Source organism: Paroedura picta, chromosome 4 (genome assembly GCF_049243985.1).
Source record: "Paroedura picta isolate Pp20150507F chromosome 4, Ppicta_v3.0, whole genome shotgun sequence".
NCBI classification, from domain to species: domain Eukaryota; kingdom Metazoa; phylum Chordata; class Lepidosauria; order Squamata; family Gekkonidae; genus Paroedura; species Paroedura picta.
This window is the reverse complement of record NC_135372.1, coordinates 50,087,328-50,101,521: the sequence shown is the minus strand read 5'-3', so window position 1 is coordinate 50,101,521 and position 14,194 is coordinate 50,087,328. Positions and strand designations below refer to the sequence as shown.

At 42.0% G+C, this 14,194-nt stretch overlaps 1 protein-coding gene across 6 annotated transcripts in view; it reads right to left on the bottom strand.

Moving 5' to 3' along the window:
- Positions 1 to 4: 4 nt before the first annotated feature.
- The window catches only part of LOC143835330 (uncharacterized), a 337,087-nt gene continuing 322,897 nt past the window's right edge, over positions 5 to 14,194 (bottom strand). For 3 of the 6 annotated variants that reach the window (XM_077332771.1, XM_077332770.1, XM_077332772.1), the window contains 2 exons: positions 4,423 to 4,494; positions 5 to 2,529 (listed from right to left, as the gene is read on the bottom strand). In XM_077332771.1, coding sequence (XP_077188886.1) covers positions 2,490 to 2,529; positions 4,423 to 4,494 — 112 coding nt within the window. In that variant the 3' untranslated portion in view covers positions 5 to 2,489. Of the gene's footprint in view, positions 2,530 to 2,566; positions 4,495 to 14,194 lie in introns of those variants that run through there. The other 3 variants (XR_013230097.1, XR_013230098.1, XR_013230099.1) reach the window with 1 other exon arrangement.

Sequence of the window (14,194 nt, the reverse complement as noted above, 5' to 3'; positions counted from 1 at the left end):
CAAGTGAAAAATGGAAGCTCTGATCATAAGGGAACAGATTTGACATAAATACTGAGCCAATTAGGAAGCGCTCCACATATCACTCATCGGGCTTTTCTTAGATGTCAGTTAGGGAAATTTCTCACAAAGACTGAAAACATGGACACGGCTATAAGCATTCACTTGAAAATACTCTGCTGCCTCCTGTAGCATTCATGATGTCAAAGAATGAAAATAAACCCATTTTCATGCAAACTTCTATTTTCAAGTGATGGAGGCTTCATACTTTTATTGAGCTTATTTAGAGATTGTCTAGGTCACGTGCTACCCTGATGCACTCGTTCCGTATACCTGATTTCTCAAGGCACCTATTTAGACACGTTAACAGAGATCTCTGATCTATCTCATGACTAGTACTGGGGAACGCTGCCTTTTACAAATAATTATCAAAAACATTTGATATTTTAAATATTTGGGATTGACCCCAGACTTGTTCAGATGTTAAAATTGGGCATAGCAGAAATTAATCAACCATGTGTATTGGGAAGGATGCGCTCTCTGATTCATAAACCTGATGGGTGATGGATCTTACTAGTCTTAATAAAAACTTGTCACAAATAACTGTAAAGCATATAAAACTATGCAAATCCAGCCACTTGCCTTCTGGATAACTTAAAGTATGATAGTAGCCTTCCTTACACAAAATGAAAGAACGAGTCTAACCCATGCACCAGCTGTCTTTAACTTTTGATCTTTCCCTTTCCTGGGCCACAATCATAACAATGACCTAGAGGTCAAAGTCACAGCCTACGTCAAATCCCAGAAGCCATTCTCTCACCAGCACCACATCTTTGCTGATATTTTGAACAGTGACTTCCAGAATCTTGCAATCCTTCCTTCTGTGGCCAAAGCAGCTGTTCAAAGCAGCTTTTTAAAATACTTTGCATATCTCTGGAAAAAATTTAGAGTTTAAACTTGTCTGAATACATCTACGTAGAATGTTGGTTGTAGTTTCACAAATCATCCTCGTGGCATCGTTGCAAGGTCACTTGAATAAGACTGAAAACCACCTATTGAGAAGGACAGAAGATGCCCTGCTTAAATTTATGCAAGTTCCTCCAGAAAGGGCTGTGCCATTGTTAAAAAAAGAGAAGGAAACATAAATTGGGAACACATTAGAATTCAAGAAAAAGACAGATTACAGCTGAATATTTAAAAGCGAATGTTAAGAAGATTAAGCTGAACTGACGACCAGCGTGCTATTCCAGAGGGGACTCCCTAACATGAACGCCATCCCAATCAGTCGTACCCAAAGGCAATCGCTATTTCGATGTCGACCCAACTGGAGCAGGAACTCAGAGACTTTGGCCACGGGTAACAATAAATATTAAAACCCTTTATTATTAATGTTTGATAGAAGTATGAAAAATTTATCCTTGTATACCAATCATGTTTCTTTTCACCATGATGACGCATGAGGTTCTTGCCATGCAATGGTCAAGTTACTATTATTTTTTGTTCGTTTTCTAAAAAGCAGGGTAGAAAAAGATAATTATACTTTCTCAAATATTTGCCAGTATTACCCACATGCAGTCACAATGGATAGTAAGAATGTTGCTGGCAGCTAAATAGTCGATTTCATCTGAAGGTCACTAGAACAGCCTATTATGTTTTGTTTCATTTTTAATTTCTACTCCCCCTGACTCTCAGGGCTCTGTTCTTCAACATTTATTTACCATAGCTTCACTCCTTTAATTTAATGTATTTTCAGTAAAACACAGGTATGTATATAAATGCAATTTGAGATTCCAGCACTTTTATGAATAAGAAGTACTCTTTTAAAGAGTGCCAACCGAACCCCCAGAATTCATGTGTTTGGTAGAGCACAGGGGAGGAGCACGATGAGAAGTGACAGGAACATCTCAATGAATCGAATTTCTACAGCACAGTAGAAAGATGATCTATATCTCTGAAAGGCACCACCTTTTTTCATGAATTCTGCTATTATCAGCAGACTGTTTTTTAGATGATGTAAAGCTATTTCCTCTCATTTTTTTTTGTTTCAATGTTAAACATCAAAATGTTTCCGACCATGTTCAAAGTGCCTTGCTTTGCTTAGGAAATGTTGGCTAGAACGTCACTTCTTCAGTTATATCCCATTTAAGATGCAGTCAAGAGGCTGCTGAAAAGAGTACAAGTTTAGTGAAAAGAGTACAAGTTTATTTAGAACAAATAGCATTTTAAAAAGAAAGCAGAATGAAATCTCGCATTAAGAGCAGCATGTCTTGATCCCGCCTACATAAAGCCATTAGTAAAACCTGGCCTGGAACTGCTCCAGATTCAGTTGTCCTCAAACTCTCATAAAAGATGAGGAAGGGGTATGAGTACTACACCTATGGTAGAAATCATCTCTCTGCTTACCACTATGCTGTTGTGGTTTGGATTCTGGGTTAGGTTTAGAGATACCACTTAGCCATAAAGCTTGCTGGGCAGGGGTGCCAGCTCCAGATTCAGAAATACCTGATGATTTTGGAAGGTCTATTTGTCCTCCTGTGAAGGTACACACACAGTAATTATTGCACATGGAGTGGCACAGCAGGGCAAAAAAGCACACATACCTGGAGATTTGGAAGTAGAGAAGTGTAGAATATAGGGAGGTGAGGGACCTGTGCATGCTATAATGCTACAGTGTCCACTCTCCAAAGCAGCCATTTTCTTCATGAGAACTGATCTGTGCAATCTTCTAATAAATTGTAATTCCAGGAGATCTACAGTGCCCACTGGGGTGGGTGGTGGAACCTGAGGAAGGGGCTACTATGCCACAGAGTCCACCTTCCAAAGCAGCCATTTTCTCTAGGTGAACAATTCTCCATTGCCTGGAGATCAGTTGTAATAGCGGGAGACCTCAAGCTAACACATGGAGGATGGCAAGCAGTTTGAAGAGCCAGATTGGTGTAGTGAGTGGCAAAATTTGATCTGGAAAACTGGGTACTCCTCAACATGAAGTCTGCTGGCTGGAGTTAGGCACTGTTCTCTCAGAACTCTCTCAGCCCCACCTATCTTGCAAGGTGCCTGTTGTGGGGTGAGGAAGGGAATGTGATTGTAAACTGCTTTGAGATTCCTTAAGGGAGAGAAAAACGACATATAAAAACCAACTCTTCTTTTGTTACTGAGTATCCTTGGGTCAGTCCCCATTTCTCAACCTCATCTACCTCACATAACACGGGTTATTGTGAGGATAAAATCTGATAAATTCAAGAGTAATATATATACCATACTACACATATATATGCAGTAAATGAAAAGCTTAAAATCCTTAGGCTTTGCACTTAGTACACTCTAAGGCAGTGTTTCCCACCCAGGGGTCTGGGGACCCCCAGGGGTCTGCAGGGGGGTTGGAATGAGTCCCTGTCATTTCCCCTACTGCCTTAGCTAGGCTTGGGAACTGGCCATTTCCCTCGTTCCTCCTGCCCCTCAAACATGAATGGTGGTTTTCTTGAATGGGAGGAGGTGGAGCCTGCATTCTTATTCTCAACTTAAACTGCTTACTGAAAAGGTTTGCTGTTTAACATACTGCACGCACAAAAATGAAATTAACCTCTTATTTAACAAGCATTTTGTTTTATTAGTGACAGTGGTACTCTCCTATCACAGGAACTGGGGTTCCCAGGCCACTTCCTGTGTCACCAGAATTGACATATCTATTAGACCCACCTCACTCCCGCATACATTTGACTGCCAGTTTAAGATACTGAACCTTTGTTATGCCAAAACTGGTTTTGGAAAAGGCTACAACCTCCTGTCTTCAGAGATAAAGAAAGCATGATTTCAGAAAGTTCTAAGTGATTTTCTGATATCTTGCAGAGTGCTGATGGTGGATGAATTCGATATCTGGGACCAGACCAATTAGGATATTTCTTCTGAGGCATCCACAGCCAGTATACTCACAGATGAGACAGAGTTATCACTTTGGCAGTACAACTAAAAATATAAATGCACCATATAGCTGCCATATTATGACTAAACATGGCAGTTTGCATATCACTGACTTTAAGGTCCAGTTAGGTAAAACCATAGTCATAATTCAATGTTACTTCTGTGTGGCATATTTTGGCCTAGGCTGCCATTGTTTTGCTAGGACTTTCAGAGACCTGTCTTCCAATTTCTTTCATGTACAGGAGCAAAAACTGTTTACAGTTCGTAAACAGAAATATAATCTATAAAATGTGGTTTTTGTAAATTAAAAACTACTTTCCTGTGCGAGAATAAGCATTGTTAAATTTTATCATGCTACTCAACGCAATGTATTACAGAAAGCTCCTTAAATATCAGCAGCTGTAAATGAATGTTTTTGAATAAAATGAGTAATCTAAAGGTAATTAAATGTAGTTTATGTAGGATACAATAAGCAGCTATTGTTGCGTCTACAAAGCATTCGCTTACGGTATTGTGGCTGCAATGTCTTCTCCCCCCTCTTCTGTCTGGTTTGGGAAAATAAACTTGGAGGGCGCTAGTCTGAAAGAAACAAGGACATGATAATAGTGGGAGACAATTAATCTGTGTTTCTGAAGAGGGCAAACTGTTAGCAACAATCATAGGAAAGCTGTGCAGAGGTTATAAGGAGACAAGATAATGCCAGGCAATGGGCGGGGGAGAGATTTTGGCCAAGAACATTAACAAGAGCACAGCAGTAATGAAAAACGATGAGGAAGAAAAAAAAGGAAAGATGTCAATACAGTTATACTTCATGTGAAACGTGCATCCAATGGAGATACAATTATTTCAGTTAACGTTTTCTGAAATTAATTTTCAGCTTTGTAAAATAAACTTCCCTCCATGCAATAAACAGACAGACAGACAGATAGATAAAATTGGGGAGAAGTCTTGCCTGGGCTGGTGACTCCTGATTCATAAGAATGTGCGGTTTTAATGATACCACATTCCTAGAAGTATTGAGCACCAAACAGTCACATGATGAGAGAAATGACCAGGATGTACACTGGCAGGGGCATAGCTAGGTAAGACGGCACTAATGTTGGGCATGGCCAGACCCTTCCGTGGGGGGACATGAGCAGGACCACCTTGCCCAGGAGAATGGGACTGCCCATCCTTTAAACTGCTTTCCTGCTTCAATAAACCCATTAGTCCCTTTAGTTATTCTGCCAAGCTCCCAGCAATCTTAACACAGCCCACGGCGCCGATTCCTGCCCTGCTGACAAGGGAGCAACTGTGAGCCGTGTGGAGCGCGGCTCGCAGTTGCTCCCTTGCCGGCGGCCTGACGCGGTGAGAGGTGTGAAGCGCGCGTGACTGCCGGGGGCTCCCTTACCTAGCGCCCGCTGTATTTTTCGTACAGCGAGCTTGATTACTAGTAGGAAATATTTTAAAAAACACATCAAAAGAATAGGAAAATCTCCTTAACATTCCTTTTCCCAAAAAATATATCTTGAAATGTCACACTAAAAAAAAAATTCTTAGGGTGAGATAAAATGGCACTCTGCACACCCATTGGCACAACTGTTTAGGTTGCAGAAAAGTCATGGCCAGTTTCCAGATAACAGAGAAATGCCATCTGGGGAAGGGAACGACAACTCTCTTCCCCTTATGCTTCAGACCCGGTGTGATTCTTCTTCTAGAGCACTAATATTTCTGGTTATTTTGAAACATGAAAAGGTAATTACCCTATCTTTCACCTGTGAGTAAGGAGATGGGTATGTGTGTGTGTGTGTGTGTGGTATTAGCATACTATTATAAATCAAGCTTCATGTGCATATTCTTCTGAATGTGAGGGGAGCCCACATAATATTGGAAGTGTCACAGGGCCCTATGAGGGTTGTGTGCGGTGGCGGCCGAATCCGCCATTCCAGGCTGACGTGGGGCGGGGGGAGAGAAGGCGCAGGCGCCAGAGAGTAACTCGGCGCACACATGTTACGCACCAGCACTCGTGCCTCCCCTCCCCCCCACGGTGCAGCGCTGGCTGTGTTGGCCTGGAACGGGCAATTCGGATGCTGCCACACACAACCCAACTTAACAGCCATGAAGACACTATAAAGTTTGCTGGGGCACAATTTTTTAAAACAATGGCAATAGAAGTAGAAGAAATACAATATTTTGTTTTGGAAAGTAATTTTGACTTCCATTCTAACTGAAGTCTTATTAATGTGTTTGGGTGTCCAGTGTGTTTGTTTGTGGCCCAGTTTTACTAACTATGTAAGATTCTCCAGATGTACAGAAACGCTAGATGCTAACAGGATGAAAAGTTTCTTTCAGGCACTTCCTCATGCTTTAAATCTCGGAAGAGTTTTCCCTCTGTGTGCTTTATAGGGAGCCATTAAGTATAAAAACAAACTGATGCAGGAGGCAGCTTTGATGTAGGCTTCCTGCAATTTATTTCTGCTGCCTATAGCATGAACTGGATTCCTACCTGATTGTTATTAGTTCCCCAAATATTTATATCACCCAAGATAATCAATGCTTATCATGGTCAATACAGATGTTACAAGTTCCTCCAAGAAAGGCGCTGTCAGCATAATAACGTTTTAATTATTGCAGCATATGTTTTCAAATAGATTGCTTGTAAACAGAGGCACTGCCGATGTAATTAATAGGCAATGGGAAAGGATATTGTACATGTAAATTATAGCTTTTCCTCCAGCGAAGATTCCAAGCAGTAATGCAACCTCTTTTTAAGGTATTAATGCTGCCTTCATTAATTTAAATCGTGCAGCTAGCACTGTGTTTTCTCTTCCCATTCCCTTGAGTGTGCATTCTCTGTAGGGTTCCCCCCCCTTTTTTTTCATATGGACACTGTGGGAAACAAATATGTTCATGGGAGCTCAGAAATATATAAAATAGCCATCCTGCTCCGCTCATCTTTTAATCTCCATGTCTTTGAGAACATAATATTTCTAGAAGAGGAGAAGGCAGGACGGTGTCTGTACATACAGCCAGCTGGGCAACTTTGGGATAGTCACATCCTGTTAGAGCTGTTCTTTCAGAGCAGTTCTATCAGAGCTCTCTCAGCCCCACCTACTTCACAGGGTGTCTGTTGTGGGGAGAGGAAGGGAAGGTGATGGTAAGCCGCTTTGAGACTCCTCCAGGAAGTGAAAAATGGAGTACAAAAACCAACTCTTCTTCCACATGCACGTGTGGATACCTAGAACAATCCATGCTTTCAATCATGATGCAGACTCATCCTCAGTGAAGGGTACGTTTTTAGAAGAAGCCCTGTGATTCTTACAAAAACATGTTTTGAAACTACTGCTATGATTGCAATATAAACTTAGCTTTCTTCCAGCATACATGCAGCTTTGTGTCTGACTAATAAGTGACATGCATCATCTCACTAGGTAGCCAAGCGACTCAGTGCTTTTTGATGCCTGCTCAGAATCATGGGACATTCTGACACACGATGTTTGTAAAGCGTCATGCAGTTCCCTGCATGATGCAGTGCCTTTCTTCACATAGGAAGCACAGTTCTCAAGTGGTGGTGTGAGAATGTGCATACATTCCCGTATTTGCAATTCCATTTAGAATACTCGATAAATACCTTAAATCAGGGGTAGTCAAACTGCGGCCCTCCAGATGTCCATGGACTACAATTCCCAGAAGCCCCTGCCAGCATTTGTTTGACTACCCCTGACTTAAATCCCCCCACACCAGGGGTTGCCAACCTCTGTAGGTGAATGGAGATTTCCCTCCTCGGGCTTCACTGACTTCTGGGAGGAGTCCTGTTGACCTCAAGAGTAAAACAGGGGCATATTATGGACAGGGGTGGAATTCAGGAAGGGCCCAGACTACCTAGTTATTTCAAAGGGTGAGCTTAGTCTATGTAATTATTATCTTGGGCTCTGGTTTAACCTACTTTCTTCTTGAGTCAGAATTCAGCCCTCAGTGACAATAAAATCCACCAATAGTCAGCTAGATTACAACATTTTCAATCATTTGTGAATGGCTATTTGAGTGCCGCCTTATCTGGACTCAACGTTTTACGCAAACGGTTGAACACAGGGATCAGCACTACTAACACACGACAAACAACAGATCCCTGAATGAATGGTATGTTCACAAGCAGGTGATGCTGTCTGCCCTAGTGCCCCCACAAGATAAGGAAAATCACAACTAGTTGACTCCCATTGAGGTCATGCCAGAGGTATTATGGAGACAAAACTGAGTGGCAGCTTTCTAAAGGACAAAGTGTCCTGTCTAAAAATACCCCAGTTGAGCACGGGATGGCCAACTCCCACTTAGAAAAACTGCAAAAGTCAGACATCTTGATAGACTACATCTACCACCATATTTCCTTCAGCCCCCTTCCCAAAAAAGGAGTTACACAGACAGTACCTAGTAACCACTTGTCATGAACTGTCATTCAAGCAACACAATTAGCGAATGCACTAGAGAAAAGTGGAGAAGCGGCTGTCTCATTGCTCCACGCAACCAAATAGACTTCCTTTTCCATTAATCACCAATAAGATGGGTCTCCAAATGACCAGGGTGCCAATAGGCTCCCAGGCAAAAGTTGTCTCTAATAACCTCCCACAATGCTTGCCTCCCTTCCCTGGTAAACACACACACACACACAGAGACAAGATGCTTGATTACAATATATCCACTCATGCTGTTCTTCAACTGCAAGTTGCCCGTCTTTTGCTCCCATGGCAACCAAGGGTCCTGGGATTTGGTACCTCTGTTCTCCCCCTGGGTGAAACCTGCAACTAATTAATAATCTACTAACTACTTTTTCATATCCAGGACAAGCCATCCTCCTGAAACCAAGAGTTATTAGGGGAACATCATGGAAGCTTAGTGAACTTTATTAGTTCTCTTTAAAGATAAGAAGGTGTGTTAAGTTTAAATGACTGCATGATCAAATATTTGTCAGCCAAAAATGTGAAAAGCAAAGAAATGGAGAAGACTGAGAGAACTAGAAGCAGAGTACGATGCCAGTTAGCTTAGGGAGGAAGCTACAAAAGACTTGAATTCCAAGAATGTATGACTTTTCTGCTTTTTTAATTACCTTTGCAAGTAACTGAATACATAAGGCATGTTTGTAAGTAAAGCAGTTGGTGATGTTAGTTACACCTCTGCATTTATTACCTTACTCCGGAGTATTATTAACTTTTACATTCCTCATAAAATATAATTTATCACTTAAATAATTTGCTTTGTGTCAAGGTTTAGTGTGCTTCAGTGCTTTCTTGCTCATTAAATGAGATATTTTTACTTAATGAGCCAAGGATGTCCTTTGCGTTTAACATTAGAATTGATTTCAAACACTCCATTTTCCCAACATTTGGGCGTATAATTTCTCTGTGCTGGCTCTGTCCACAGTCTTAAACAGGGGGAGAAACACTACAAAGAATAATGGCCCATGAATTCTGTAGATTTGCCCCTTCTAATATATACAACATGCATAGTTGGCTATTCTGAAAAATATCAACTTGAACTTTGTTGTGCACTCATGCAGATCAATTTTAATGCCTTAGTTAACCAGAGGCTATTGAAGGTGGTAGCCTGTAAGCCAACTACTTATTCTGACTTGTCCCTGACTTACCCCTGATAGGCACAAAGATAGCTCTCTAAGGAGAAAATAATCAAAGCTCCACCCCCTCTGAAAGCTACACCCAATGCACTACCCCCCAACTGTGCCTAGGAGTACCCCTTTTAAAAACAAACACTCTGGATCTTCTTCCTTTATCAGCCAATATTAACAGATGATAATGCTTCTCTCTGATGCTTACCACACAGAGGTTTCAACCAGGCATTAGGCCATGCTGCCCCCTCATTTTTGGCCCAGGAGTAGATGCCCTGATTTTTCCCACAACCGCATGGGGAGCCTTTGGCCTGCTATTTGCCCCCAGGATTTGCATACACATGGGGTAGCTGAGGGACAGGAAGTCAAAACCTCCCGCTGTTTGTTTTACTTGGCAATCATTGTCATATGGTGTAAACATCCCAATTATATGCCAGTACCATTTGAGTGCTCACCTCCAAGTCCAAACTAATTTTTAAAAAGAAAATTACGATTGTGTTATAATGCAAAACCGTTACAACAAAAACAAGGGGATTTAAAAAGAAAATTATAACGATTGCATTATAACGCAAAACTGATAAAACACAAACAAGGGGATTTTAAAAATGGGCCATTTGATCACACCATCCCCCCCCCCCACACAGTCCCCAATCTTAGTAAAACCAGGAAAAATAAAAAGGTGCCAACCAAACCTGCAGTGGGGGAATTAATTTTTTTTTTGCTATTTCGTTACTTTGGAATTGCATTGTAATGTGATTGGAAATGTTTTCTTTTCTTTTTTTTAAAGGTTGCAAGAGTAGGTGTTGGAAGTGACGCTCAGTGGGGAGGGTGGGAACAATTCCCAATTGGAGACCGCCCAAGATTTCTCCCTTACACAGAGGCCAGGCCCAACGTACACACTAATGGATCCCAGGGCAAAAAAACAGATGTAGATCTCTACTTGTTCCCTTGCTGCAGCCAGGCCTGGGACTGCCCCAGATCAGCCCCATTACCATGCAAAAGCAGAAACTAGCCCACACACAAACATGCAGTGATCACAGCCTAATCTGTCATGCAGAAGACATCTCTATGTAACAAAATCATCACCTGCAGGTTCATATATATCCAGCTGTTGTTAAAAACTGAGAGTCAAGCCAAGCCATATTTGAGTACCCAGATGATAACCCCACCATAAATATTAATGTCAGAGGGCAAAGCAGGACATAGACAACATAGAAAGTTTTTTGGCAGGAATGGGCCCAGAAAAACATACCAGACTGGCATGAAAAGGCAAAGACAATTGAAAAGCATTCAAAGGAGGCTGGCTGGAATGTTGGAATGGAAATAGGCTAAATGGCATGAGCAGAAGAGAAGCAAAAATGGAGAGATGACAGCCAATGAGGACAAATACAGGCTGCAAACTTAACTGGGGTCTTCAGCATGGAGTTTTTGCTCTACCTTCCATCCCCGGCTCCAGTGAGTTTTTGCTTCCATGTGATGTGTGCTCCTTATGAGCAATACATGTGTGGTTTCCAGGGCTTTCATATTTCAACCTGAACATCCTCCCCACTCCACAGGCTCTAAAGGGAGGTGGCCATGGACATGTGTTTATTGGGACACTGGCCACCCTGCCAATCTGGGGAGGGGCCAAAGCCAAGCTCTGCCTTCAAAATGCTAAGCCCAGCTCTTCTCCTTCTCTTCCCTTTAAGGGCCTTTTCAGTTTAACAGCTGAACTGTGAAACAGGGTCCTGAGAGAACTGTTACTGGCCCAAGAACACCAGGTGGCTGCATGTGGAGGATGGGGAAACAAACACAGTTCTCTAAATTACAAACCACCACTCTTAACCACTACACCAAGCTGGCTTTCATGGGAAACATTTTGTGTCCCCACACTTCTTATGGCTGTCACCATCCCCAATGAAGATCTTGCTGAGGACCAGCCATCCCACTTCCCCCATGCTGGCTTAGAATGCTGTTACTCTGTTAATGATGGCATTGTAACACGTTTATACTTTCAAACTGCATAATGATGGCAAATAGTTTTACATGCTAAAAGATATAAATGATGCATTTTAGGTTCTTAAATCAGTAATAAGTTGAAGTCTGATGAGAATGTGAGTACTGCTTATTTAATTCTTCCTCCCAAAATGTCCATTCTCCTCCACCATAAAAGCACATCCCCTGTGACTTGAAAACACAAACACATATTGCATAATGCACAGTCAAAATCTTCAGCCAGAAAATATCACAGGCTGAAAGTGTACCTCTATTTGTAAAAGAGTGGATACTTTAAAGTAAAGTTCGCAAATTCTGCAAAAACATCTTCATACTGTGAAAACTATGCTGACAGAGAGTCCTTTAAATAAAGATCCTTCTAGCACATGGAAGAGTTCAGCTAGGCAAGACTTTGGGGAGGTGAAAAGCCACTAAAAGTTGATGTCCATCTCCTGCGCTACTACAGGGACAGACTTCAAAAACCCTTTATGATGCAATTGATCATTCTCAGCATGGAACATCCACCCAGGGGTCTCCAGCTGTTTCGTCTCATTTGTTGTAGGTCCCGTGAAAACTATAATGACTGGACAGAAATAAAGGCTGCGGATAGTTAAATACTGTGGCATATATGTAAATACATGCCATGAAAATTAATTTGATCTCAGACCAAAGTTTTATTTTTTAAAGCTGGCTGCTTACCCTTTAATGCAGTAGTTCCCAAACTTTTTTGGTTTTCCATCCTCTTGGCTTTCAGGCCACATCCGTAGTGCCCCCCCCCCCCCCAACATATGAACACATACATCTTTCCTGGTGTTCAAAACACAATTGTATTGCTTACACTTCCTTTTCGGTTGTTGTGCAGCAGCCATATTTTGATCTGGAAAAAGCCACTTTTTGTCAAAGCCATTTTGGGTTCTCATTGGGGAGAATGACAGGGAAGAAAGAGAGAGAAGCAAGCAATGGAAAATCCCATGGCTAGCAGCAAGCAGGAGAAGGCTTTTGCAGCCTCCCAAGGATGGAGGCTTTTGGGGAAGGGTTGCCAAGCCTGGGTTAGGAAATTCCTGAAGATCTGGCCTGGAGCCTGGGAAGGACAGAGTCTGAGGAGGGGAAGAAGCTCAGCAGGAATATGATCTTCTCCAGCTGACCTTCTGGAGCAGTCATTTCCTTCAGGAAGCTAAGCATGGTTGGTCCCGGTCAGTACTGGGATGGGAGACCACCAAGGAAGTCCAGGGTCACTACTACCCAGAGGGAGGCAATGTCAAGCCTTCTTGAAATGTCTCAGGCGAGAAAAATGCAGCTGCAGCAGGAGGAGTCAGACTGCTGCCCTCTACTGCCCCCAAATTCCTCACTGCTGGTCCCAAATTCCTCAGTCCTTCCTTGGATTCTTCCACTGCTGGGGGGGGGGGGTACCACCCACTTTGGGAACCCCTACATTAATGTAATATTTAAAACATACCCCATTGGATAATTACCAAATTCATGCCAGAGATTCTTGCTAGAGACCTGACAGCAGGGAAATGCCTAACAAAAATAGCCCCCCAAAATCCCTGTCTTGGTGGGCCCTGAAAACCCTCAGGAAAGCCCTAGTAGTGCTTTGTCCCAAAATATGCAAGTCATGGTATTATGGAGGTGCATGTCCATTTACCATAATTTTTTCCCTATGTCTGTAGCTCTCTTAATGCAGGACAGAGAGTAGAGAAGAGGAAGGGAGTGTTCTTTTTGATTTCTATCACAAACCTCAATGAAGAATCTCAAAATATCTGATTGAAGATTGTGGATCAGATTCCAGAGAGTAAAGAGCCCGTTCAGGGCATCGTTTAGGGAATCTGATCATCCTTAATTATGTGCACCGCTGAAATGGATGGATGCATCTTTTGGTGTGGACTATCCAGGATTAATTCTAGTATTTATTGATAACTAGAGATGGATCAGAGTCAGGTGTTCTGCTCATGTATCAGATTCAGGTGGTAGCTGTGTTGAAGCAGCAGAACAAAGTTTGAGTCCAGCAGCACCTTTAAAACCAACAAAGTTACATTCAAGGTACAAGCTTTTGTTAGTCTTAAAGGTGCCACTGGATTCAGTTTTTTTCCCTATTCATGTACCAGCCATTCTTATTATCTTGCCAACATTAATAAGATATAGGGTGTCTCAACACACAATTCATTATGAGATCGGCAGCCAGTAGACCAATTTGCCTTCTCCCCTACTTACACCTTTAAAACTTCCAAGTTTGCAATATCAGGCGAGGCCATGCTGCAAAATTCTAATATTCCCACCATTTAATGGGCATCCTGCCAGCAATAAGAGAGTTCCTGAAATTAAACCCCATTTAAAGGGGATGCAGTGAAAATTATATCTTCTGGGTCAGAAGGCACCCAATCTGGGGCAGAATTTTCATTAGAAGATAAGAGACTTTTCTTGGGACGCATGACATGACCTGGAATTAGGGAGACTTGCGTCCTACTGTAGCCATATAATTTTAATGTCCTGCTGAGCTGACAAGCTTTGACACTAACAACTGCACAGGGAGTGAACTGATTTACAAGGGGCAGGACCTTTTTGTCGGGGGAAGTGAAGGAGGCTTGATTTGAGTGAAACTGCTGCCCCCACACAGGACATTTAATAAAAATAGAGCCCACATATCATCCGTATATAGCTCAATCCCTATAGTATAGAATGTTATTATTTAATAGTTTTTCCTATAGTTTT